This window comes from Nasonia vitripennis, chromosome 2 (assembly GCF_009193385.2).
Source record: "Nasonia vitripennis strain AsymCx chromosome 2, Nvit_psr_1.1, whole genome shotgun sequence".
Lineage (NCBI taxonomy): Eukaryota > Metazoa > Arthropoda > Insecta > Hymenoptera > Pteromalidae > Nasonia > Nasonia vitripennis.
The window spans coordinates 15,068,844-15,093,691 of NC_045758.1; the positions used below are offsets into that span (position 1 = coordinate 15,068,844).

Sequence of the window (24,848 nt, forward strand, 5' to 3'; positions counted from 1 at the left end):
CTCTCTCTCTCTCTCTCTCTCTCTCTCTCTCTCTCTCTCTCTCGGCTTTACGGGGGAATTTTTGGAGCGTGGAATTATTTTCTCTCTCTCTCCTTTTTTCGTCCTTGCCTTGCGCGCACCGAACCAGTCGCTCCGCTGCGGCGGGATTTTCTAAATGAGATTAGGCTAATGCTCCGAAATTGCACGACTTTATCTGCCCCCGCGGCCGCGGCACTGAAATGTTTTAAAGATCAGCCCGCGCGCGCTCCGCGTTTTGTTTATGCAGTCCTTTGTTGCTTTGGTCCGCGCGCGATATATTATAACGGCGTGTGTGTCCGCGTATTGTGTAGACAAAAAGGCGATTCTTCGTATGTGACGCGCTCTCCTTAGCCACTATCTCTCTGAAAAAGGAGCATTCAAAGCATCAAAAGGTAGAGAGAGAGAGAGAGAGAGAGAGAGAGAGAGAGAGAAATTACTCGAGGAAATTCCTACTGCTGCTGCAGCGGTCGTCTCGTTGCCGCGGCAAGATTAAAAAATGGTTTTTCAGATCCGACGACAGAGTTCTGCAGCGCGCAAGAGTTCACACAAGCTTTAGAAATTCTTTTTTAAACGTCTGCTTGTTACTTTTTCTCTTTTTTTCGGCGAGCTGCTCAAAGGACAAACGAATATATACATACGCGAGCGTAATTTTCATTCCCGCCCTTATACACCTTGGGCTTCCTTGGCTTTTTTGTCGAGAAACGCGAGGACGAAAAGTAAAATCTTTCGAGAGCAATCTCGTAATATCATTTTTTCACACTCAATTAGACTATGCTCGTCGACGACTACTATAGGCGACTCGAGCGAGCTGCGCATTATATCCCCGGGAGAAAAATGCGCGGTCCATTGTGCGCTCTTGTCGGCGTCGTAGAGCTGACGAAAAAAAGGCGCATTGTCAGTGGAAAACGGACGACGCCATTAGGAGTAAAATTTGATCGATCGTCGTGTCGCCCTGTCCGCCCGAGAAAATTCAAGACACACGCGCTTGTCGATGTACGGATATACGCAACCTCTTTTTCCGCGGTTCCTTTCTTCCAGTCGCTTTTTTTCACAACCTCTAGCTTGGCCTCTCGCAGCAACAAGCTGCAGTCAGCGAAGCGCGCCGTTCTCTCTTATCGGCGATCGCGCCTACTTTTCGGCCCATGTGCAGTGTGTGTATACACTCGCGCAACGGCCAGCTAGACCGAGCGTTATATACTGCACTGGCCGCTGATGTGTGTACAGTGGCCGCGGCCAAGCGGCGTGTGGAGGATCGATTGACGCTTGGCATTGTTGCTTTTTCTCTTAGCCCCGGCTCTCGCATTGTTCTCTCTCTCTCTCTCTCTCTCTCTCTCTCTCTCTCTCTCTCTCTCTCTCTCTCTTTCTCCGCTTTCCGTATATTACGGCTAGCTCCGATACTCGCAGCTTCCTTTCTTCCTCGTATAGACGCGCGGCTCTCGGAGCTATACGAGGCGAACGTGCATTATACAGCGCAGTGAGCGAGTTTCATTGACCGTTCTTCTTCGTCGATCGCGCGCGTCGGGTACCACAAAGGAAACGGCACGACTATACGACGACGGAGAGAGAGAGAGAGAGAGAGAGAGAGAGAGAGAGAGAGAGAGAGAGAGAGAGAGAGAGAGAGAGAGAGAGAGAGAGAGAGAGAGAGAGAGAGAGAGAGAGAGACAAAAAAGAGGAGCGAGCGAGCCGCTTCGCGAAGCAAAGTCGAGCGCGAGGGTGGTGCAGGGCATGCGATACCCCGTGAACAGGTAATGCACGTAAGCTCCCGTCTAGCGGTATGTGTCTACTCAAGGATATATAGCTATATACGTGCTATACCTGCGCGCTCAGGGTGGGGAGCGTCGCGCGCAAGTTTGAAAAGGAGAGCCAGCGCGACGCTGGCGCCGCCGCCGCTCGCTCGCTCGCTCGCGGCTGCACGAGGCTCTCGCCCGCCAAACAACGGCATTCTGTCATACGAGCCTGCGCCGCTCACAGCCGGCTCTCTCGCGACGAAGCTTCAGCAGCAGCGAGCAGAACTTTTCGAGGGAAACTTGCAAAGGCGAGTGAGTGGATGGATTTGTCAACTTTCATCCGTTTTCGTCAAAGATTTCCGGAGGAGATCTCCTATAACATAACTCTCTGCTCTGTGCGCGAGTGCGACGTGTTTAAACCAGTGTTATGCTCCTACTGAAAAAAGTGGAAAGCCGATCGTGAATATAAAGATTGAGACCGATATTGAAAAGCGCGGGCGCATCAGTGAAAGTATATCGCTCGCCGATCCGTGAAGCAGAATTGCGCGCGAGAAAGCTCTATAATGAGCGCGAGTTATGACCCGTTGCGCGAGCACATAACTCGCGATCCGCCGACTAATAACAATTCGCCCGATACTCGGCCGATGGGCGTTTTCTGAAATAATTGCAAACTCCCTCTCTCGGGGGAGCCAAAAAGAAAGAGGCAAAGTGCAAATAAAGCGTTTCCCGTAGACCGCGCAGCTATCGGTAAGTGCGAAAGATTGCACGGAGGAAAAAGTTGGCTAAGCGCGCGCTGTGCCGGTGCGCAGGAAAAGGCATTCCAATCGCTCTGCGCGCCGCTGAAATTTCCCACGAGCCTCGAACGCTCGCGCGGCCATATAGTCGAAAACAGAGGTAAACGCTCGTGTACGGAGCTGCAGTGTTGTGTGGTGTTCGTACGTGTGTGCAGCGCGCTGAATTAAAAGGAACTAACCACCGCGGGTGAAAGTACGCCAGGCTCGCAGCTTAGATCCGAATCTTTGCGCGCAAGAAAATCAGGAATCAAAGGCCGCGCCTCTATACTGACTGCACACAGCCACTCCCTCGCGGTTCCGTCTCCCGCGTGTAGCTCTCTCTCTCTCTCTCGAGAGAGAGAGAGCTCGAGAGAGCTGTCCAGGGCTGGAAAAAGGGACAGTGACGATATCGCGAGCGAGAGCGAGAGGGAGAGAGGAGAGAAAAAAGGAGAGCGGATCGTGAGATGATCGATCGGCGCTCGATCGGTTCCTGATCGGCTCGTACAGGGAGATCGCAGATAGAGCATAACTCGGCTCGAGCGAGCGACGTTAATCGGCCGGATCGGAGCGACGGATATTGTGTGTAGAAAGCGAAATCCGATCGCGCGCTCGGGGGACTCGGCGGCGCGTACAGTGTGAGAATACACGGCAACATCGGTACATCGTAAGCGCGTCTCCGAGAAGGTGTGATAATGCTCCAGAGTCGGCATCGATCATCGTAAGACGCGGCTGATATACAGGTCGGTGCGGCGATCGGGGCGGAACAGCGAGATAGAGAGAGAGAGAGAGAGAGAGGGAGAGAGGGCGAGAAGAGAAGAGACGAAGGCCGAGATGACGAGCCGTCTGCTGCTGGTCTCGCTGCTGGCGCAGCAGCTCTGCTGGACGACGGCGGCGGAGCAGCGGTTTGCCGAGGTGCCCGCCCAGTACCAGGAGGTCTCCCAGGGCGAGGACGTGAAGCTGCGCTGCTTGGTGCAGGACAAGCGCGGCCAGTGCATCTGGCAGAAGGACCGCAAGCCCGTGGGCGTGCACCCCGACAAGTACGAGTGGGCCGGGGGCCGGGACGGCGACTGCTCCCTCCTGGTCAAGAGGGCCAGCCTCGAGTTCGACGACGGGCTCTGGGAGTGCCAGGTCACGCCCGGGGATTTTACCCGGCAAGACGCTCTCACATCGCCTCCGGCAAGGCTCCTCGTCCGAGGTATGACACGCTCGTTTGTTTTCTTTCTCCTCTATGTGTGCACGTGTGTGTGTGTGTGTGTATGCGCGTGTGTGTGCTTTGTAAGAGATATCGCGTTATCGCGCGGCTTTGCGCCTCGCTGGGCTTGCTTCTCGCGCCCCGCCGCCGCCGACGCCTTGTGCGTCCTTTTTCCTTCTTCGCCTTCTATTTTCTTCTCTCGCTAGCTCTTTTAGTCGAGCTCCGCGCGCACACGCTCGTTCCCGCCCGTGTTGACAGTGTGTTTCTCTCTGCACACCTTTGTTGTAGACACGCTGCGCTGCTTTGATTGAGCAAGATTTTTATGCCGTTGGGAGCGCATGCTATATACCTGTGTGTGTGTGTGTGTGTGCGTGTGTACCCCCGTTTCGGCCGGAAATCGCGATATGAGATTTGTGTCCCCAGCTTGTTTGTACGAGCCGTGTTGCTGCAGCAGGTACACGCCTATACAGATAAGGATGGGCGAGGAGGACCTTACGAAACCTGCAGTCGCACGACGCTTTTGTTTCCTTTTTTTCCACCATTATTTACACGCGCGAACTTGTCGGTGAGCGCGCGGAGTATGCAGGATATTTTATTTCGGGAAAAATTCAGCGCGCTGGAAACAGGCGCGCTTTAATCGTCAGAAGAGGATTTCTGTTTGAGCTCGATGAAAGTGCGGGCCATCAGAGCGAAATGCGCTGTTTTGCTTTTAGCTTTTTTTACACGCGAATCAATATCCAGCGGAATCGGAATTAATTAATCGGGAAACGTTCAAAGTTTGACGTAAAAAATTAAATTACGAAATTCGTGTATAACACAGAGGCACAGAGAGTTTGCGTACAACTGAATTTTACCGCGGCAGCCGTTCATGTGTCGGCTATGCTATACACGTGTGTCGCGCAGTGCGCGAGGGACTGCGTAAACGCCAGCAGGCCGGTATTCTTTAATAGAGCTCTCTATTCACAAACTAAATAAAAGCAGACCGCGTGCACTGACCAAAATTGAAATCGATTTTTCATAGAGCAAAACGTGTGGCTTCCCGATATGGCGATGTGGCTTATACGCGGAACCGATCGCGATCATCGATCGGCGGAGCATCGGTATACGGTATAACGGTTCCATCCGCCGTACGATGGTCCGTGTATAGGATCCGATTCACGCGTAAATTGATTGGGACTTTATCAGAAAATTAGATCGCTAATTGTAGTCCTGCAATTGTACGGTACTTATACCCTGCAATGAATCTCCCCCTCGCGCGCAAAGGGTTGTTCGATCGGAGCGCGATTAATTACGATTGCATTTAAAAGCAAACGCTAGCGCGTATGTCTCATACCGCGCGCGTTGATTCATGGTTTACCTCTCGTTCTCTCGCCAAGTATGCAGCGCGCTCTCGTAAATTCCGGCGTCGATTTTCGCGCACGGGTTCCCATATTGTATTATACAGGGAGAATAGCATTCCGGCTTTTTCGGCGAAGCGCCTCTGTAACGAAATTAGGCTTCGCACGGCACAAAAATCTACCCGATACACGTCAAGCTTATAAGCGACTTTTCGGGCCGTGCCTCGCTCTGCTCTTGTTTTGGGTCCCTGCTCTTTTTTACTCGCGCGGCTCGTCCTCTTTGTTCTTCATTCGCAGAGAGCGAGTTTCGTTGTCGCTTTTTTTCCCCACTCGCGCAGAGTTCGTGATCCTCCTCTTTTTCCAGCGGTTTTTACGCGCGCGCGCGCCGCGATTTCCTCGGAGCGATAAGGACGCGACGAAGACCGGCTCTCTCTCTCTCTCTCTCTCTCTCTCTCTCTCTCGAGTCCGGCCCGTTTGCTCAAGTCCGCGGCTGCAGTGACGAAATACAGAGACATTGGAGGATTTACTCGAGAAGCTCGAGTCGAGAGCTGCGTCGAAAAAGGAAGCGAGCGACGTGATTCGTACGGTTCGCCGTCGGGATTAAACGGACACATGCGCGCAGCATTGTTAATTACCTCCAGGTGTATTATAGTCGAAACCACAGCGCGCGCAGCGGGACAAAGTGGCCCGCTGCAGTACTGCGTTTCGCAATTTCGATGAGGCTACTTTGCCACGTGGCTGAGCCATTGTGTCCTCGCGACGGCGCATGAATTGATGAGAATCCAGCCGCGAGATGTATTCCCGCCGATGCTTACCTATATACAGTATAAACGCACACGCGCACACTTACGAAATGAAACCGCGAGGATATATCGCGTAAAGATATATATCATATTTCAATTAACGCGCGGAACAAACGAACAATCAAAAGCTGCTGCCGTTGCGCTGCGCGCGCTTGCGTCGAGAGAAATGGATTTTCCCATCGCGATAATTGAAAAATTCACTCGACAAAAAAGCTCAGCGCGACAATACCGTCTGCGGCGGTGGCGGGACTCGATTCGAAGTGAGAAAGGGCTGTATATAGCACACGCACACACAGGAGCTCGAGTCCCCGGCAGGCACAATGTACACGAGGAAAATGCTGAATTATCATTTCCATAGTAGCTCGTCGGGAGTCCCGTGGGATCCCCCGCGCAGGAGGGGTTGGAAGGAGTGTACAGGGGGAAAAAAGAGCGGCGAAATGTAAATTCAAACGCGGGTAATTGTTTAATGCGCGCCTATACCGCGAGAAACCAAAAGCGCATATAGCGAGGGGAAGGAGTGTATATAGGAGGTGGAAAAAAAGTGAGCCTTTCCGCGTCAAAAGGCGCGCTGAAAAATCATGCGCATTCGAATGGACGCTTTTCCCTCCTGGGAAAGACCTCGTCTGCGCGTTCTTGTGTACGTGTATACGCCAACAGAGAGTCGCGCTAATTACGAGCCGGCGCTATTCATTGTCTAAACGACCCTACCCTTCATTACCATCGGGGATTTAATGTTAATGGCCGTCGTTTTGCCGTATAGCGCAAGCGCATTATACGAGCGCGCGCGGCTCTCTCGCTTACACTTCGTGTGTGTGTCTGTGTATTCGTAAGTCGTAAGCGCGAGTCTCTATCGGCGCTGCAGCGTAGATGAAGCAAGAGAAACGCATACACACTTGCGAGCAGGATAGATAAAGTGCCGGTAGAAGCCTTTTGGAGCCGATGGAAAGTTAAGCCTAAGCTAAATTATATTGCCCTTAATGGAGCCTGCGCGCGGCGGAGATTTCTTTTCTACGACTACGGAATGCACTCTCCTGTCTATTATTCGGCCGTTTTCCTTGCCGCCTGCGCAACTATATGCACATCCGCGAGGATAGTAGCCGTCGTATAGTGCGTCTTTTTCTCTTTTTGCTTTCTCTCTTTCTCTCTCTCTCTCTCTCTCTCTCTGCGGCGGACGGAGCGGGAAAAAGTTTATTGGGCAAAAGTCCTGCGTACTTTGTATGCACTTGCGGTATATTATACTTACGGCTCGTACACCGCGCTGCGGCTCTCTCTCTCTCTCTCTCTCGGACTAATTCGCTCCCCGGGGAAGGTCTTTTTGTGTCCGGGCACGAGAGAGACGGAGTCGTACACACAGGTCTACCTATGTATTTAGCTCGCGTACGACGGGCACCTATTTCGGCATTTCCGCGATGGGATTGGATGGTTAACGTTTGAAGCTGCTTTCGCGCGTCGTCGCGTATGAAAAATCGATGCGCCCGGTGATACTGCGCGTACGCCGGGCGGAGGACTGCTTTTATCAGGATAATAAATGAAGTTTCGCCCTCGAGCGCGCGTCGCCTCTCCTCTCTCGGTCCGAAAAAAGTCCGGCTATTCGAATTTACAAAACGAGCCCTCTTTTTCCCTCGGTACTGCGTACTCTATACTATACACGTTATACTCCCTCGCGGGAGGAAAAAAATGACACTCGTTCCGTTAAACGCGCCGGGACTATTATACGCGGGCGCGTCTACAGCGTATACAACGAAGTCTCTCGCTGACGCGCGCATTAATAACCCGCTCTGTCCACCCGCGTATAACCGGAATTCCCGAAAAACTCGTGTTAATTTCCATCGCGCGCTGCAGCTCGGGCAAATTATTTATTAGATCATTATACTTTCCTTTAGAAAAGCGCGTACAATGCGCACACGCGCTCTCTCGCTGTCATCTCAATAAATTCCCCCCCAAGCCTGCGCAGCTTTTCCACGGCTGTCCGATATACCTACGTGTATACGTGTTATATTATATATAACAGAGCACACTCACATCCGAGGCGCATATAACCGCGCCCGCACGAGTTCTCTCTCCGCCTAAGGTAGTAGCTTAACTAAATAAAAGGCCAGAAGAGAGAGAGAGGGGGGGGGGCGCATCGAATGCAGCGAAATGCATTGTGCTCTCTGAAAAGACGAACGGAGTCGCGAGGCGCATTGACGTGCTGCTGCTGCTGCTGCTGCTGCTGCTCGGTCTGCTCCTTTTGTCGGGCCCGAGCTTATTCTCCGCGACTAAAAGCGTTTTTGTATATTATTGTGTGGATATATATACACGACGCCGTGGAAAATGCCTCAAGATATCACTCGAATATACATTTCTTGTGCGCCGGCCGGGGGTTGCTTTTATATATGTACCAGCGCTTTATTAGCATGGGACATTATTGTATTATATACGAAATGTACCCTTGCCGCGCTTTCTTCCTTACTCCTCTCTCGCGCGCTTTGTTTCCTCTTTGATGGACAGCGACGTCGCGTGGGTGAATTCCCGAATTTATATATTCGAGAAAGTCAGCGACATACACTGCATATTTTTAACTACCCGTCAAACTCGGAACAAGAAACTGATATTCAAGTATTATTCTCCTGACGTGCGCGGCGCGCCCGGCCACACGTTGTGATATTATGATATAACGTATCGATTAAACGTTGAAATTGAAGCGCTATAAGTACCTATCCGTTATGCGCTCGAAACGTTGATAAGAGCTCGATTTTAAAACGCGTCTAATTTAAATGAAAATCATGGTCGCATAGCGATGCGATCTCCTTATACACGTGAATCATATACTTTTATCTCTCTCTCTCTCTCTCTCTCTCTCTCTCTCTCTCTCTCTCTCTCTCTCCGGGTTATTGAATATTGAAGAGGTTCTCAAGCTTCGCGCTATCTCGCAGCCATAAGTCACGTTCGCTTTGAGCGCTCGGGCACGCGGGCTGCAGGTGGATGACGCGTCAATCTCCCCCATCGGGAATATAGCCATTTAATCTATGCAGCGGCGGCGTCAAGGAGGCAGACGATTTAACGCGCTGCCTTAAAAGTGATGTTACAACGGCGACGCCCGCCGAAAATCGATGCTCCCGTCAAATGCATTATTGACTCGCTCTCTCGCTACGTGTGTCTGTGCGAGTGTGACCTAGTGCGATAATAAAAAAAGATACGGCGCGATGCAGTAGAGGGATCATACAGGATGTGTGTGTGCATGCGAGGGTATTTCGGCGAATAAAGGTGACACGTATATCGAGAGTTGTTTTACCATATGTGTATAGAGATGTGTGCGTATATTCTAGCGATCTGGATCGACTTGTGTTACAGTGAAACCGAGAAAGCCGCAGCTGGAGTACGCCGGAACGGAGCTGACCACCGGGCTGACCCTTCGCGAGGGACAGGAAGCTACGATATCCTGCGTGTCGAGATACGGCAACCCGCCGGCACTCATAAAATGGTAATTATATTATTACGGCCTTTTAACAAATCTCCCTCGCGACCGGCCGCGTTATATTGCCTATACCTACCGCTGTGTAACCTTTCCTCGAAATTCCCATTCCGACAGAGAGAGAGAGAGAGAGAGAGAGAGAGAGAGAGAGAGAGAGAGAGAGAGAGAGAGAGAGAGAGAGAGCAAACACTAACGGCTCGATAACGCGAATAGAGAGTTTTGTTTTGCCTGTGTATACCTATATAACGTTTCGCGTGCGCTCGCGTTCCGGAATGCAGTAGTCGTGATTTTTTTTACGCCCGCGCGCGCGATCCCTCCAAAGCTCTTTATACTCCCTCTCGCTTTAACGGTGGCGAGAGAGGGTTTTATCGCTTTACGGCTTGATTTTTTTATAACTCGCGTTAATACACGCATGAAAGTGGAGAACGTAGCCTAATAAAAATAGTGTGTGTTTTGCATAAAAATGGCGCGGCACTCTCCTCCTGGCCGGCTTTTTTTCAGAGTTTCCTTCTCTCCGCTCTCTCTCTCTCTCTCTCTCTCTCTCTCTCTCTCTCTCTCTCTCTCTCCTACACACCTATATATACTACTATCCGTGATATAAAGCAGCGCTGATGCCTCGTGTATACTCGCGCAGAGGCCGAATATTAAAGCTATACTGCCCGATAAAACTTGCTTTTACTCCCGCTCCAATTGCTCGTTTTATTCGACTAATGATAGCTGTACCGGGAATACACGTCCAAGTTCGCAGCAGGGCTGTATAAATACGACTATATACGCCGCGCGGTTGTATTTTTCGCGTTAAATCCCTCGCGGGCGGAGATCGCTTGAAAAATTTAAGGCGACGAGACAACGACGAGTGAATATTTCAGTTCTGAGTGGAGACGAGCTTATATAGCTGCGCACACCGGAACTTTTTAGCGATACTCGCCTCCTTCTATCTTTTAGCTCTCGAGTGCAGCTCCTGCGCGCAGGGTTTCATATTTACCGCGGCTCGCGTTACGCCAAAGTGGGTGTAAATTCACGAAGCAGGTGGATTTTCTTTTTTCGAGTTTACGTGAATATTTCGTAAGAGCTGTTAGCCCCGGGAAATTGGGGCGCTAATCGATACAAGGACAGCGGCGTGTAATATGCCTCACGCTGACCCGCGCCGAGAGGTAGAGAAACTATTAGTTATGCTTAATGAACACAAATTCATACGCGTTACACGCCCAAATGCAACCGGAGCCGTGCGACCCGATACGTGCATGTAGTCGTGTATACAACGACACGAGGTGTATTATAAGTCTGACAAATGCCTCGAGCTTACAGCGCGGCCGCTAACGACACGGCATTAAAACGTTAGATCTAATTATATCAGCGCGTAGAACGGAAGCGGCCTCTGGTGCTGCTATGGGATTAATGCCTCATTACGGAGGACAGCGATAACCGCTCATTGCGTCGCCTTGATTTATCAATTACCTCGCGCGCGTCGACGGTTATATACAGTAGATAAAATATAGTGCCGGCGAAGCAACGCGGCGTGATTTTCGTCCGGGCGCAGAGCAAATTCGCCGCGCTCGACAAAAAGCTGTCTCTTCCGTTACGGTGATTCGGGCGATACAAAGAGAGAGAATAGGTCTAAAACAAACGTCGGCGGGGAAAAAAGTTGGCGAGCGCCGATCGATTCTCTCCGCTCTCCTTTCCCATCCGTCAATGTCCAGAGATTAAGATTGTAAAAAAGCCATTTAAAATCGACGTGTACAGCGTCCCGTGCCTCTCTCTCTCTCTCTCTCTCTCTCTCTCGCTGGATACATAGAACGTACGCGAGCCGGAGACGCCGAGCGCGATTACATCTACAGGCGCATTTAAAGAGCCTAATTTCGTCGCTTATACGTACACTGTATACCTAAGCCGTATCATCTCGGGCACGGGCCATTTATTCATGAAAGCGCACGTATATCCGCGCAACCTACCTATATGCATGTACAGAGATCATCGATCACGCAGCAGCAGCAGCAGCAGCAGCAGCAGCAGAAGAGCCGCGCGGCCCTTGAACGAAAATAAACGATCGCGTCCATTAGTGCTCGCTGATTGCACATCAGCTGGGGCGCGCGTGTGTGTGCGCAGCTTGCTGGCCCTCGAGAAAACAATCGGAAAAAATCAGCCTCAATTAGCTCCATAATTAAGCCGCGCGCGAGAGCGGGACCACCGCGTGCAGCAGGCCTCTCTGTAATAGTTTTCACCAAAACAGCCCCCCGCACGCCCATAACTCATTGCGGAGCGCGCGCAGAGGAGGGTATAGTCCGCCGCGAAAGAGAGCATCGCGCGCACGCCCGTGTTTCTCAGCGAGCTGCCGCTGCTGCTCTAAATGAAAATAATGACTCTCGATGGACGGACGGACTGCGCAGAGCTCGGCGTAATTTTCCCCGCACACATGCACCCGATTGCAAGGCCCGTACCCCATACTCACGAACCGTAAGAGAGCGAGCGAGTATAGGAGAGCAGCGAGCGCAAGAGGCCGGAACGTCGCCTTTGTGGCAGTCAGCGGAGCGGCTACGAGGAAGAAAAAGGACCGAGAGTCGGACTTTTCTCTTTGCGTTACAGCGCGAGCGAGTGCAGAGAGAGAGAGAGAGAGAGAGAGAGAGGCGAACGGAGGATAAATGCCATATATACGCGAGAGAGAGCACGAGCGCGTCCTCTCTCTCCTTTTAGTTTCACGGTCTGGCGGCTCTGACCGCGCCTTATCTAAGCTCGCCTTAGAGAATAATTGAGGAGCGCGAGTCCCGGCTTTAACGACCACGTCGCCGCCGCCGCCGCAGCGAGTAGAGCACTGCTCCTTGATTCGAGTCAATGTATCGAATGAATTAAACGTCGAGCTCTCGTCATTATGCAGGACCATTTCTTTCTCTCCGTCTTATTCTTATATATTTGTCCCTTTTCTCTCTCTCTCTCTCTCTCTCTCTCTCTCTCTCTCTCTCTCTCTCTCTCTCTCTCCACACCCTCGCGCTCCGGCACACGTATAATACGGTCTCATGCTCGCGTCGCCCCTTTCGCCGTCTACAAATGCTCGTGTCCCTTTAGTGTTTGCTTTCTCTGCTCCTCACTATATACCACGGTGATGAATGGCTTTTGTCGCGCATTGTTAGACAGCGCCGCACACCGAGTATGAGAGAGGGAAAAAATGTGTAATTTTTGAGAGGTGACAAGTCGCGTATAGTCGCGCGGCGTCGAATTTGAAATTATAATGCCTCGAGCTTTCGGGGATTATACCGCCGGCAGCCTGGACCTGACGCGCGCGGCCGTTTTTGCGATCCTCCCTCTCTCTTTCTCTCTCACGAGGCTCGGGATTTCGAACAAAAAGCTCCTGCGCGCGCGCGCACTCGAAATAATTACTCGCGCGATGTTGCGCGCATCGAAACGGAAATGCAAATTTTTCAATTTCCCATTCTCCCGGCAGCTGTGATGGGATCAAAGCTTATAATTATGCTTTTTCGCTCGGCTTTATATATGTATAAAACGGGGCAGAAGAAAAGAGGCGCGCGCGCGTTTCATTCGATTGCCGCACTCAACGAGATTAAACCTTCCAACACAGCGCGTATTTCGCTCGCGCTCATCGGAATCTATAACTAATTCATTGCGTGGCCGACATGCATATAGGGGAATGAAAAAAGTGACAAATTCCTGCAGTATACACTGGCGAAAAATCGAGCGCGCGGTCAATTATACGCATTAATTAAAAAATACCCGCTAAACTCGCGAGGAAAAGGACGACGCGCCTGCAGCAGTCGGCTGCTGCTGCTGGAGAAAAATAAAATTTCCCCATTGAATTTTGATGAAAGCACTTGGCGTCCCTATTCAGAGCCATAGCCCGCGATGTTCATAATGCACTTCATTCACTTAAATCGAGGCGCGCTGAATTTTTCAATGAGGGACGTTCCTTCAAGGCGAGCTTCGTTCCGTGTCGACGGGCCAATGTGTCGTATTATGTGCATTTGACGAGAGCTGCTGCAGCTCGGCGTTTCGGGATTCCTATTTAGTTCCGGCAGAATTATATACCTCTCTCTCTCTCTCTCTCTCTCTCTCTCTCTCTCTTTCCTCGAGCTCTTCGTTTTCAGCTCGTAATTGGTCGCGCGCCGGCTCGTCTCCAGGCTTTTTTTATCTTCTCCCCCCGCGCTCATTTAGTACTCTTTCTCTCACTGGCTCTGCCCTTCGGACTTCCTGAAAGCGCGCTCGTACAATTTCGCTGTTTATGCTTTCGTAATCTTCTCACTTTCAGCCGGAGAGAGCTTCTTCCTTCTTCTTCCTCCTTCGAGCCTCTATATTTTTTCCCCTTGTCTTTGCGAGACAACACCGCGTGCACAGCGGCGGCTCTTACGGGATTTGTTACGGCGTCGAAGATGGAAACGGCGCGTCGTTTTTGAGGGAAGGAAAAAAATATGGCCGTTTCGCGAAAGGCGGTTTATAACGCAGACAGAGCAAGAGCAACTCGACTTGCACGCGATTCCGCCGTAAATGCCGCCGCTGAACTTTATGACTAGTGCAGTCGTCAATCTTTCCCCGCGAAGCTCTTATTTTTTTTTTTGCCGAACATGGCGGCTCTCTCTCTCTCTCTCTCAAAACTTTTGAAACTCGCCGGCAAAAACGAGCGAAAATAATTTAGGACGCTCGCGCAAGTGGGACGCAATTTGACTCGGGAGAGCCATAAGAGATCAGTGCGGAATTTCTAAAGCCGGAAAACCACGTTTTGCGCGCAGGTTCATCGGCGCCGAGGAGGTGCAGCCTATGCGCGAGCAGACCAACGGCACCGAGGTTAACAATCCCAAGACTTGGGCGGCCCACAGCATGCTGCGGGTCCGAGGCAACCGGGACAACCACAACAAGCCCATAAGGTGCCTCACCATGCACCCCACCAGCGCGCTGCCCGAGGTCGCCGAGTCCAAGTTCGACATCCACTGTGAGTATATAATAATATGATCCGCCTTGGATACAACATTTCGTAACGATGAAAATGTGTGCCCCCTCGTGAAATTTTTTAATTAAAAACGCCCGGGCGCTCACACACACATACACACACACTCGCCGAGCTTTGATTGGCAATAGAACAAACTGCAGCAGCAGTCGTCGTCGCGTTTAATAGTCCCTCGCACGGCTGGCCTGTTTCGCCGCGCATCGGCGAAGAGAAATCCATGAAGCCGCCGCGGTGTGTGTACACAATAACTAATCCCTTTCTATGCAGATTCGCCGGAGGTGAAGCTGGAGACGAGCCCGCGAATGCTGGTCTCGGCCCTGGAGGACTCGGCAAGCTTCGTCAGTCTGCGCTGCATCTCCGACTCGAACCCGGCGGCGAGCATCAAGTGGTTCAAGGACAGCTCGCCGATAATGGTGTCGAGCGGCAACGTCATGCCGATCGGCTACAACCGCACGCTGCCCAACAACACGATCGTCGAGTCCGAGGTACGCTTCGAGCCGATCAAGCGAGAGGACGCCGGGCTCTACAGCTGTCGCGCCGTCAACGTCATCGGCGAAAGCGCCCCCGCCAACTACAGGCTCGACGTACAATGTGAGTTGCTTTTTTCGTCTCTCTACTCTCGCTCTCTCACGCTGGCCCTTCTCTTTTTTCTCCCCGAGTCGCGCGCAGTCGGTCGGCCGGTTTAATCTCCTTATTCATAATTCAGGCGCCCGCGCGCAATGAAGCGTCATTGTCATGTAGAAACGTAATTCCATTTGAACTTTTCCGACTACGTAATTGCATTGGCGCTACGCACCACCAGCAGCCGGCGTCTCTACTCCCACGACTTGAAAGGATGCGTCCCTTTGATTGGATTAGCCTGCGCGCGCGCGCGGGGGCTTTCATTTACAATTATTGTTTTATGACCGGCTTGAATAATCCCCTCGTTTGATAGTCGAATTTATTATATTGTTTCTCGCTGTACAGCGCGGCCGATTCTGGGCCGAGTTTATTATATAAAATATATTATATTCTCGTCATTTATTTAACGAGACCTGCGTTGAACGCGAGAGTCGGGAATAAAACATTTCGTTTGCATTGAAAAAAATCGCTGCAAAAAATTCAGTCTTTCGGAGAAAAAAAGCGCCGGGGTGATTACCATCGGTTATATGCTATTAAACGCACCGAGCGGTCTCTTCTTTCTGCGAATCTGTTTGAGCTTCGTAAGGGAAAAAATCCCGCGTATTTTTTCATATTTTGGAGGGACGGTTAAAATTACCCTCGTTTGAAAATCCTACCGCCCGCGTAGTGTATGCCAATTAGCAAAAAGAATTTAATTAAGCTTTGCGCACGCGTGCGTGCGGTACTTGAGAGAGAAAAAAATATGCCGAATTTTTTTGCGATATACTCGTCGCCGTGTTTAGAGCTTCGCGGGTTATATACGGCTTTTACCGCTTCATTAATATCGCATTTCAGCATCTGTCGCTATAAGCCAATAACCATAATTCCGCGCGCGGTGTGTATAGCATGGCGTGTAATACGTCGCGCACGAGCGATGTTAACGTATTATAATTATTCCGGCTTGAAGGGATTTTTTTCTTCAAACTTGAAAATTCAATCTCTCGCAGCCACTCGTTTAGATCCGCCGCGCCGATAGCGAAACAAAGCGAACGTCGCGTATAAAAATCAGCTTTCACCTCGTGCTCGGAATTCTATTTACATCCATCAAGGGTAAAACGGAAGCCGTATTAAATCGGCTCTGTAATAGAAGCTGCGGAAAAGCAATTAATAAAGCGTCGGAAATTAGCGCAGAATTTTCCGCGAACAAGTGTACAGTTTAAAGCTCGCGCGAGTCCTTATCGCGGGGACGTAATTATAATAATCGACGCAAAAAGTAAGTGCACTCGCGTGCTTACGCCTCGGCCGTGCGCATTATCACGCACATGCGCACGCGGCGTTCAAAAGTTCCGAGTGCGAAATTACCGGCCGTTATTCCACGCATGAGAGATCGGCGCCCGCGATACGAGGCGCCTTATACTTTTCCCGCCGATAAGCCGCGGGAGCGATTTTTCAAAAACGAAAAAACAAAAATTCCCCATGTGCGCACAGACGGACCGAAGCCGAGGTCGCTGAGCGACTCGGACATCCAGCAGCACGAGCCGACGGTCGACGTGGTCGAGAAGACGACGTCGCTGGCCTCGAGCATCGAGCCGTTCGAGTGTCCGGAGTTCGACGCTAACCCGGCGGCCCAGTACCGCTGGCTGCACCAGCGTGGCGGCAACACCGACACCATCGACAACCGAGCCAACAGCCAGTCGCCGAACGGAGGTCGCCGACTGCGCCTGGAGAACGTCGGCTGGGCCGACGAGGGCGAGTACCGCTGCGTCGCCTACAACGTCATCAACGGCGTGCGCCGCGAGATGCCCAGCGACCTGCGCTTCGTCCTGCACGTGATCGGGCCCCCGGAGATACAGGCGAGGCCGTCGGCCGAAACCGAGGACGGCATGTACGAGTCCATCGGCTGGGCCGGCGAGCCCGTGCACAGGCTGAAGTCGAGGTTCTGCTCGAGACCGCCGCCGAGGATCGTCGCCTGGCAGTGGGGCAGCTCGCACATCAGAGCCGGTGAGTGATATTCATCTTTATATAGTTGTAATACAGAGACGTGACTTTCGAAAATTCCGATCGGTCGGCGCCGGCTGCCATCGATTGATTTATTGTTCTAAAAAAGTTGTTAGCCCTTCTATGGCTGTCTTGTAGAACAAGCGCCGTGGACAAGACGAATGTGTGTCGGCTTATCTGTTGCTCGTTGTCATTGGGACTTTTTCAGAGGAGGCGCGTACGTCGTGGGACGTAATTCCGCTGTTACGTCTCACTCGCGTGCTCTGGCTGTGAGAAAGTACGTTCTTATCGCGCGCGCGAGCGGCATACGCCTCTATATAACGTAATTCATCGGCGATCGATACAGTTTTGCCGCGGAAAATCGCGGAAAAGTTGAGCGCGCAGATAAGGCATTTCCATACAAATTCGCAATTAGATTTATGCTACGCGCTCGTATGGCAAGCCCCGCTTAGCGCACAAGCACGTCAAAGCGTGAGAAAGATCGGCGTTATGTAAAAGCTCGCTCGACTCCGCGAGATATTTATTACGCGATAATACCTCTCTCTTTCTCTCTCGCGTTCTTTTTGCGATTCTAATAATTTAACGTACGTTCAGCGCGCGAGAGAGAGAGAGAGAGAGAGAGAGAGAGAGCTTATATACATGCGCCTGCTATTATAGCGTAAAAATAATAATACACGACTGACCGTCGCTCCACTTCGAACAAATGTATAATATATACGCGAGCATTCCCCAGGCACGTATTTTGCCGTTTCCTATATCGCGCGCGCGCGCGTTATTTTTCCATCACCCGCGCTCGCGGCCGCTTTGAAAATATACGCGAAATTGCGAATAAAAAGATAAATACACCCCCGTTATATTTCGCGGCTTTCGCGCTCGGGCGCGGATATACTGGAACGAATGTTTAGCTCTGGCAGCGCGGCGCGTAAAAAAAGCGCACACGAACCGTAAATAATCCTACGTGCGATTACAGGCGAGAGCGTGAGCCCGAAGTACGAGGCGCTGCCGTTGGAGCCGATAATCGAGAACAAGATGGTGACTAACTGCTACTGGGCCAAGCTGGAGATCCGCGACCTGCAGCGCGAAGACGCCCGACTATACACGCTGGTGGTGGAGAGCGAGAAGGGCCAGGACTCGACGAATTTACGGCTGATAGTGCGCGACCCCACCGAGCTGAGGATAATCGCCGCGGCCGGCGCAGTGGGGCTGCTGGTCCTCCTGCTGCTCTTCTCCGTGGGTATCTACTCGCTCGTGCGCTCGAGGCGCAAGCACCGCGAGTACCGGCACGAGGAGGAGGAGGAGGGAAGCATCTCGGCCGAGGCCTACTACGGCGCGACGCCGCCCCGGAACGGGACCGCCAACCAGACCCCCGGGAACCAGAATACCGCGACCATCGACCGGAACGGACAGCTCAAGGCCGGCCTCGAGCACCAGCACCCGGTGAGTAGCATCGATTCAAGTTGTTGTATTCAACGCGGCTTAATTCATTGTTCGTCGCTAACCGGGCTCTTGTATCTCGTGTCGCTCAGCAGCAGCAGCAGCAACAACAGCAGCAGCAGCATCACCAGCATCACCAGCAACACCAGCAGCAGCAGCAGCAGCAGCAGCAGCACCCGCAGCAGCAGTACCAGCACCAGCTGCACCAGAACAGCTTGAAGCAGGGGATGATGACCGGCAGCGGGGGCTACGGGAGGAAGCCGCCGAGCGGCGTCGAGGGGGGCCTCGCCGTGATGTACGATTACGATCAGATCGCCTGCAAGTCGAGGACGGCCATGAGCCCAGAGGCGCTGAAGGTGCGCCGCGCGCCGGCGGTTCTCCAGCCTCCGACGATCGTCTGATACCAGGAGGGCAGATTCGCCGTTTTTTACGGCGCCCAAGAGGAGCAGCAGCCGCCCTCCTCTAGTCCCCTTTACGCCGCAACGATGGAATTCCTTGATTAGGTTTTATATATAGCTATAGCACACATACGCTCTATACTCTGCAGCCCCTCTTTTTTCGCCGCGGCGGCGATCGCAACCCACTGGGCTTCCTTCCTTCGCTTATCGGATTTTCCATTTTTCTCCCGACGAGAGCGTATGCGCGGGCTGATTTTTTCGACACTGGGACAATCAAGAGTAAACTCTGCGAGCTCGAAATTCACTTACTTGTTTCCGCAGAGTAATTTTCTTCCTTTCTGTACATACGCCTTTTAGTTGTATCGTGCGCACAATGATTTTCGCTAGTTTTAAGGCTCATACTTATTTTTACTATGATTACGTTATACATTATAAGCGGGCAACGATGACGCGCGACGGAGGACGAGAATTTCAGTTTTTTCAACGAAAGTTCGAGTCTTGCCAATCCAAGACTATAAATTATCAAACTCGAGATAATTATAACTAAGGTGTTCAATCGTTATAATAATACTGTAATAGTCATACGTGTTTATCGCGAGCCTCAAAAGGCCAGCCGACTACGACTCCTCGACTCTATAGGAAAGATAAAATCGAAAAATATACGTGGATGAAATACATAAAGTTATATACGATGATAAAAAAGGCGCTCACGGCAACTCTATATATGTATTATCTATATAGGTGGTAGAACAAGTGGAATACACCATTATCGTTAAGGCTGAATTCGTTCCGATAATAAATACAGTTACCATGACGAAAGTTCCGTTCGCAAACTTTTCGTCCTGATAACAGAATAAAAACAATTGTTGTTCAAGAATCTTTCTTACGGAGGGTCTGCGCTGCTCGCGCGCGAGCTCGGAATACATAAGAGAGAGAGAGAGAGAGAGAGAGAGGAGCGCGCCGGAAAGAGATTCACGCGCGGAGAGTTTCGTTTTATGACTCCTTATCGAGATTCAAGACTCGTTTTTGGAAAACTTTTAACGTAGAATAGACGTAAAAATCTTTTATGTCTGAATTATCATTCGCCGAGTGCGAGCAATAAAATTTCACTCAGACTCTTTTCAACATTCTCGGTATTTCCTTGTTAATTGGACGTGTTCTCCTTTTTTTTCTTCCAGCTAATTCTCGACGACCCGAATTGTTTATTATTATTTCGAACGATGTATTTGTCGGCTGATTTACGTTCATCTGGCGTAAATACGTCATGATTTACGTTTGAAATATACATATATATATATATATATATATATATATATATATATATATATATATATATATATATATATATATATATATATATATATATATATATATATATATATATATTTATATATATATATATATATATATATGTTCCGTTGTTTTAATACAAAGCGCATGTCGTTTGGACATGCTTATACATTGTTATATATGTATGTATACACAGTTTACACATATACGAGGAAAAAAATTTATTTTACCAAATTTATTTTTAATTAATCTGTAAGCTTTAATTTATATTTTATATATCTGATCGGATAATCGTGTTGAATAATCGATAAATATATTTACGAGCGTAAGTTATTTGATCACGAGTAATGTATAATTATCAAACTAATTGTAACAAACTACTTTTTTAAATATAGTTCAAATGACTTTCTTATTTTTTCAACAGGATGTGTAAGAAAAACTTCCCAAAGATATATAAGTAACTTAAGATTATACGATATGTATTGAGATTAAGACTTGTTAATAAAACCATTAAAATCTTATACTAATTTTATTTGTGTGTATTATATATAAGATTGTAATTTTCTTATCTCGATCTAGATTTAGCGTTCGTTCTTACGTTACGTTAATTTTAAGTACTTATAAAATACTTACAGCGAAGGTTCATTTTTTTCTATAACTCGTACTTAAAATTTTATATACGTGGATATGTATAATTTTACAATTGCAACGAACGCAATCGTGTCTATAGCATGATTTAAGTATGTAAATCTTATTTATTTACTGTTATAAGAATTGTTGTATTTTGGACTGATACCCGAAAATAAAACAATATAATAATCCCTCAATCGTATTTTCAATCATGATCCCTTGTTTTGTAAATTTTAATAAATTTTAAAACAAATTTACTTAAAAAAATAGAACGAGAAATCAAGTACTCTTCGATGACTCGATTACCGGTACCAGGTAACCAATGTAACGACGCATTTGTAAGTACCAACAACCGCGCTTATTTCGTAAAGGCGGTGATTCCCAGCATACTGCCGCCACCTAACGTGGTTTACGAGAACTCTTGTACCAATATAGGTAGCCATGTGCCAGGAAAACACCTCAGCTCATTAGCCCCAGCGAAGAAACCGACAACATGACAAGTGTTCAGATTCTCAGCGCATCAGTTGGAAAGTTGTCAATGTAAAACAGATTTATCCGTGTACACCCAGTTTTTATCGTTCGAATTTTGATAGCCGATTGTTCAATATACACAATGACTTACTTGAGTTCGTGGGAAGAGTTCGAGAAATGCGCAGAAAGGTTATATTTGCAAGATCCAATGAAGGTAAATACTGCAGAGCTCAACAGCTTTCGTTCTCCAAAGTTAAATGAATTTGTTATATTTTCCGTATTTTCATCTAGGCGAGATATACGATGAAATACTGCCATCAGAAGGGCGTTTTGTGCTTGAAGTTTACGGACGATCGAACGGTAAGAATTAATTTGATATTCTCCTAACCTCTTTTTCTGTAAACACCTTCAGAAATGCTCCATCACTTTCAATATGTTACTAAACACCATTCATTTTTTTTGTATTACTACCTTCTTTATGAGACATAAACTTCATTTTGATGTAGACCAGATCTCCACAGTCAGCGGCTTAAACTTTAAAAAATAGTTATTACAAATCATTGCTGATGCCGTAGTTTATTTATTATAGAGAGATAGAATCATGTATGAACCACAGCTAATTATGATTATCTTTTGTTCTAGTGCCTACAATACAAGACTGAAATTGCTCAAGATGTGAAAAAAATGGAAAAGTTTATAAAGAATTTAATGCGACATATGGCATCAAAGGACAACTAGAGCAATAATGTTTATTACTAGGACTTTACGATAACCAACTTTTTGTGCAATGAAAAGTTGTATTTTGTGGTACAGCCTTTTACAGTCAATCAAGGTGTAAAATTTACACTTTGCAAAGGCATATACTTAATCTGTGCATTTGAATAATCGCACTGGGAATTTTTCACAACTCAGTTTGGTCGGCTCTAGCATTGTTGAAACAATGTTAAAAACACATAAGATAATGAACATTCTCTTTTGTAATTATTGAATTATAAAATATTTTAATAACTATTGCTATTTAAGAAAAACCACCTGCAGTTCTTTTATTGTCATGTAAGTTTTACCTATACTTTACTTCTATCTGCTTCTATTTGCTTACTATCTGATTTTGTATCTTTTATAAGTGATTGACTGTTTGTTAAAGTTGTACTTAGATGCATAGTCAGAAAGTAAATGTTATTAAATGATCTCATTATATGTTACAAAGCAAAGTTTTCAATTTGTCCTTGATCTTCATTTTCAAATAGAGCATCTCAGTGCAGTATAACTATTAAATCTCGTTGAATCATCGTAAAATAATAAAACAATTTTTTGTGAGGGTATGATTTTTTTATTTAATCGAGGTGTAAAAATGTTCACTTCGAAAAGGAATATACAATATGTGCAGTTGAGATCCATCATAGCAGAAACGTATCGTCCTCTGTGGTTTACTTTGGTCTGGTCCGACGTCTTCTGGTCAACGTACTGCAACAGAAATCATATCGTTAACGTTGAATATTCGTTGGATTTTACAAAACAATTTTTGTGCCAGATATCAAACACTTTAGTATCAACAGTTAGTCAGGTAAAGGCGAATTTCTACTTTACCAACCTCAGTCGATAACGGACATAATCTCTCCGAGGATTAAGATTTTCATAATTCCTCTCATAGGAAGCAACGCAGGGTACATATAAAAACTTTCATTTCTCTCATTCAAATTGACCAACAGTTTAATGAGTTCTACCGTTATAGATATTTACAAAAACTGACTTTTTTTCATATAGACAATCTCATTTTTTGACACAGACTTTCGCGCGTTTTTACAAAAATACTTACGATATAATGGGCTGAAGAACAGCATCCAGAGTCGCGTCAGCATGTTGAGGATAACTCTGCTTGGAAGAATCGGAAGGAAGCTTATAATATCCGTCTTCGTCTAATTGCCTTTGTGTCTACGAGTCAGAGAAAATGAAGAATTTTACTTAAAAACAAATTGAATTTCCCAGATCGTCGCTTCGAACGAAAGAAGAAGAAGAGATGATGAGATGATAGTCGATTGAAGCTCGAGAAGCCAAGATGAAAAATGAAAGAGATGAGCATCAGAGCATAATACAGAGATATAAGAGAAAGAAAGCGTACGGCGCGTGTTTGCTTGGTACTGTCGGCGGAGCTGGAGCAGCAGCTGGAAAAGTCCTGTGTGGTGCTCTCCCCGAGGCCGCTGTCGCCTGCGCTGCTGCCGATCGGTATCCGGCAGGCGCTGCCGGTCCTGATCATTCCAAGGGACGACGAGGAGGAGGACTCCTTCCTCGACGAGGAGTACATCATCTCGTGCCTGCTGTTGTGAGTTATCGGCTCGACGCGGCTGGTTGCGCGTGTCATCACCGAGAAGCTGTTCGCCGTGCTCTCGTGGCACTGATAGACAGTCCTGCGGTCTCTCTTCACCGAGAATCCGACAGCTCTGAAACGTTCCAACAGTTCCTCCTCTCACTACAACCATTCGTCTTCTATGCCTTCTCGCGCTCTCTAAGCTATATGGGCTATACATGACTACGTGCTATCTCCGAGATACCGTACAGTGAGACTCCACTAATGTTCGGAGATGCCTCGTTGTTTTTTTTTTTTTTTTTTTATGTATCCGCGCGTTGCGTCTCCGAGTACATGCTCTGCTTTGAAAAGCATCAAGGGTACACCGCTAGGACATTGCTTCGTATTTAGGCTGTCGATTTACAGTGCTTCGCGGCGAACGGTTTAGCGTACTGCAAGTACCCCTCATGCTTTTCAATTGAATTTGACAATGAAAGGACAAGACAACAACAATAACATTAATCACAATAGTTGGAAACTGTTCACACCAATTATATTATGAGCAGTAGAGTTATTAACACAGAGTCACAAAAAATTTGAATCTCCACAATAGAGCACAAATGAACTACTAAATAAAGTAAAGGTATATATTCAGAGACCATGGATTGTTATACCAAAAAATGAAGAAAAAACTTTAAAAATTAACAGCGGCCGAATTTCAAATTAACTTTACTTTATACTCGCAACAATACCCAATCCAGGATAGCCAATAATAGACAAAAATAAATACACAAGTGCGTTCTGCGCCTGTTATGGCTTTATCATCAAGTGGTTTATTTAGGGACTTGTGTAAAATGATTATACCATGCTTCTCAAATAAATAAACTGAAGAATCACATGCTTGAGACCAAAGTAATTATACATACATGCTCTTACACGTTTTTTCCATAAAATTGTGAATAAGTAAAAAAAAAAGAAAGTATTAATCAAAAGTAACATTACAACTATAAAATATAAGGCATGCACGACGTATTCACGCTTATGTATTATATGGGTAAAATTCTTTCGAATGCTCGAAAATCGTGAAAATTAACAACATCGATAGCACCATTCGTCAGCACTTTCTTTTCAAAGCTGTTTTCGAGCACAGATTCAAATCTTACTTACCACTTTGACGAGAACATCGCTATAACGAGGTAGCACCGCAAAAAGCATCATTGTCCAGTGTATAGCGACGTTCTCGCCAAACATCTAGAACACTCGCATAAATCACACGACAATGTTCGTAGCATATGCATATAAAAAATCTACCGACACACAAACGAAAAAAAAAGAACAACCGCGACAACACATCATTCCAAAGTGAAGCTCGAAATGAGAAAAAATTAAAAAAAATTGAGTAGATAGAATAGTATACCCGACGTCACTCTTTTGGGCAAATATATGTATATAAATCATTCGTGATAAGAAATAAGGGTATCAAACAATGAC

The 24,848-nt window shown here is 48.0% G+C and overlaps 3 protein-coding genes across 6 annotated transcripts in view; 2 read left to right on the forward strand and 1 right to left on the reverse strand.

Moving 5' to 3' along the window:
* The first annotated feature begins 1,941 nt into the window (after nt 1-1,941).
* LOC100120822 (hemicentin-2) lies at nt 1,942-19,976 on the forward strand. Of its 3 annotated transcripts, none has more exons than XM_031922908.1 (7): nt 1,942-3,713; nt 9,184-9,313; nt 14,038-14,237; nt 14,520-14,843; nt 16,341-16,853; nt 17,821-18,287; nt 18,380-19,976. In XM_031922908.1, the coding sequence occupies exons 1-7, from the start codon at nt 3,350-3,352 to the stop codon at nt 18,683-18,685; spliced, it is 2,304 nt and encodes a 767-aa protein (XP_031778768.1). In that variant the 5' UTR covers nt 1,942-3,349; the 3' UTR covers nt 18,686-19,976. The 3 variants fall into 3 exon arrangements, with proteins under 3 accessions (XP_031778768.1, XP_031778769.1, XP_031778767.1); XM_031922909.1 differs by having other exon boundaries at nt 18,383-19,976; XM_031922907.2 differs by having other exon boundaries at nt 1,943-3,713; nt 18,377-19,976.
* Nucleotides 19,977-21,022: 1,046 nt separating this feature from the next.
* LOC100118051 (signal recognition particle 9 kDa protein) lies at nt 21,023-22,104 on the forward strand. Its single transcript, XM_001604870.6, has 3 exons — nt 21,023-21,287; nt 21,365-21,433; nt 21,716-22,104. The coding sequence occupies exons 1-3, from the start codon at nt 21,216-21,218 to the stop codon at nt 21,809-21,811; spliced, it is 237 nt and encodes a 78-aa protein (XP_001604920.1). The 5' UTR covers nt 21,023-21,215; the 3' UTR covers nt 21,812-22,104.
* A 276-nt stretch (nt 22,105-22,380) lies between these two features.
* Nucleotides 22,381-24,848, reverse strand: part of LOC100120845 (band 4.1-like protein 4) — a 29,397-nt gene continuing 26,929 nt past the window's right edge. Inside the window, exons 15-17 of one of the 2 annotated variants that reach the window (XM_008203983.3) lie at nt 23,193-23,511; nt 22,890-23,005; nt 22,381-22,537 (exon numbers count right to left, since the gene is read on the reverse strand). In XM_008203983.3, the coding sequence (XP_008202205.1) occupies nt 22,501-22,537; nt 22,890-23,005; nt 23,193-23,511 (472 nt within the window). In that variant the 3' untranslated portion in view covers nt 22,381-22,500. The remainder of the gene's footprint in view (nt 22,538-22,889; nt 23,006-23,192; nt 23,512-24,848) is intronic. The other variant, XM_008203984.4, reaches the window with a different exon arrangement.

Bases quoted from the DNA above. Each gene is read 5' to 3' on its own strand.
- LOC100118051 (XM_001604870.6), top strand. From the start codon at position 21,216: ATGACTTACTTGAGTTCGTGGGAAGAGTTCGAGAAATGCGCAGAAAGG. The intron at 21,288-21,364 runs GTAAATACTGCA...ATTTTCATCTAG, and splicing joins ATTTGCAAGATCCAATGAAG to GCGAGATATACGATGAAATA. The intron at 21,434-21,715 runs GTAAGAATTAAT...CTTTTGTTCTAG, and splicing joins AGTTTACGGACGATCGAACG to TGCCTACAATACAAGACTGA.
- LOC100120822 (XM_031922907.2), top strand. From the start codon at position 3,350: ATGACGAGCCGTCTGCTGCTGGTCTCGCTGCTGGCGCAGCAGCTCTGC. The intron at 14,238-14,519 runs GTGAGTATATAA...CTTTCTATGCAG, and splicing joins GTCCAAGTTCGACATCCACT to ATTCGCCGGAGGTGAAGCTG. The intron at 14,844-16,340 runs GTGAGTTGCTTT...ATGTGCGCACAG, and splicing joins CTACAGGCTCGACGTACAAT to ACGGACCGAAGCCGAGGTCG.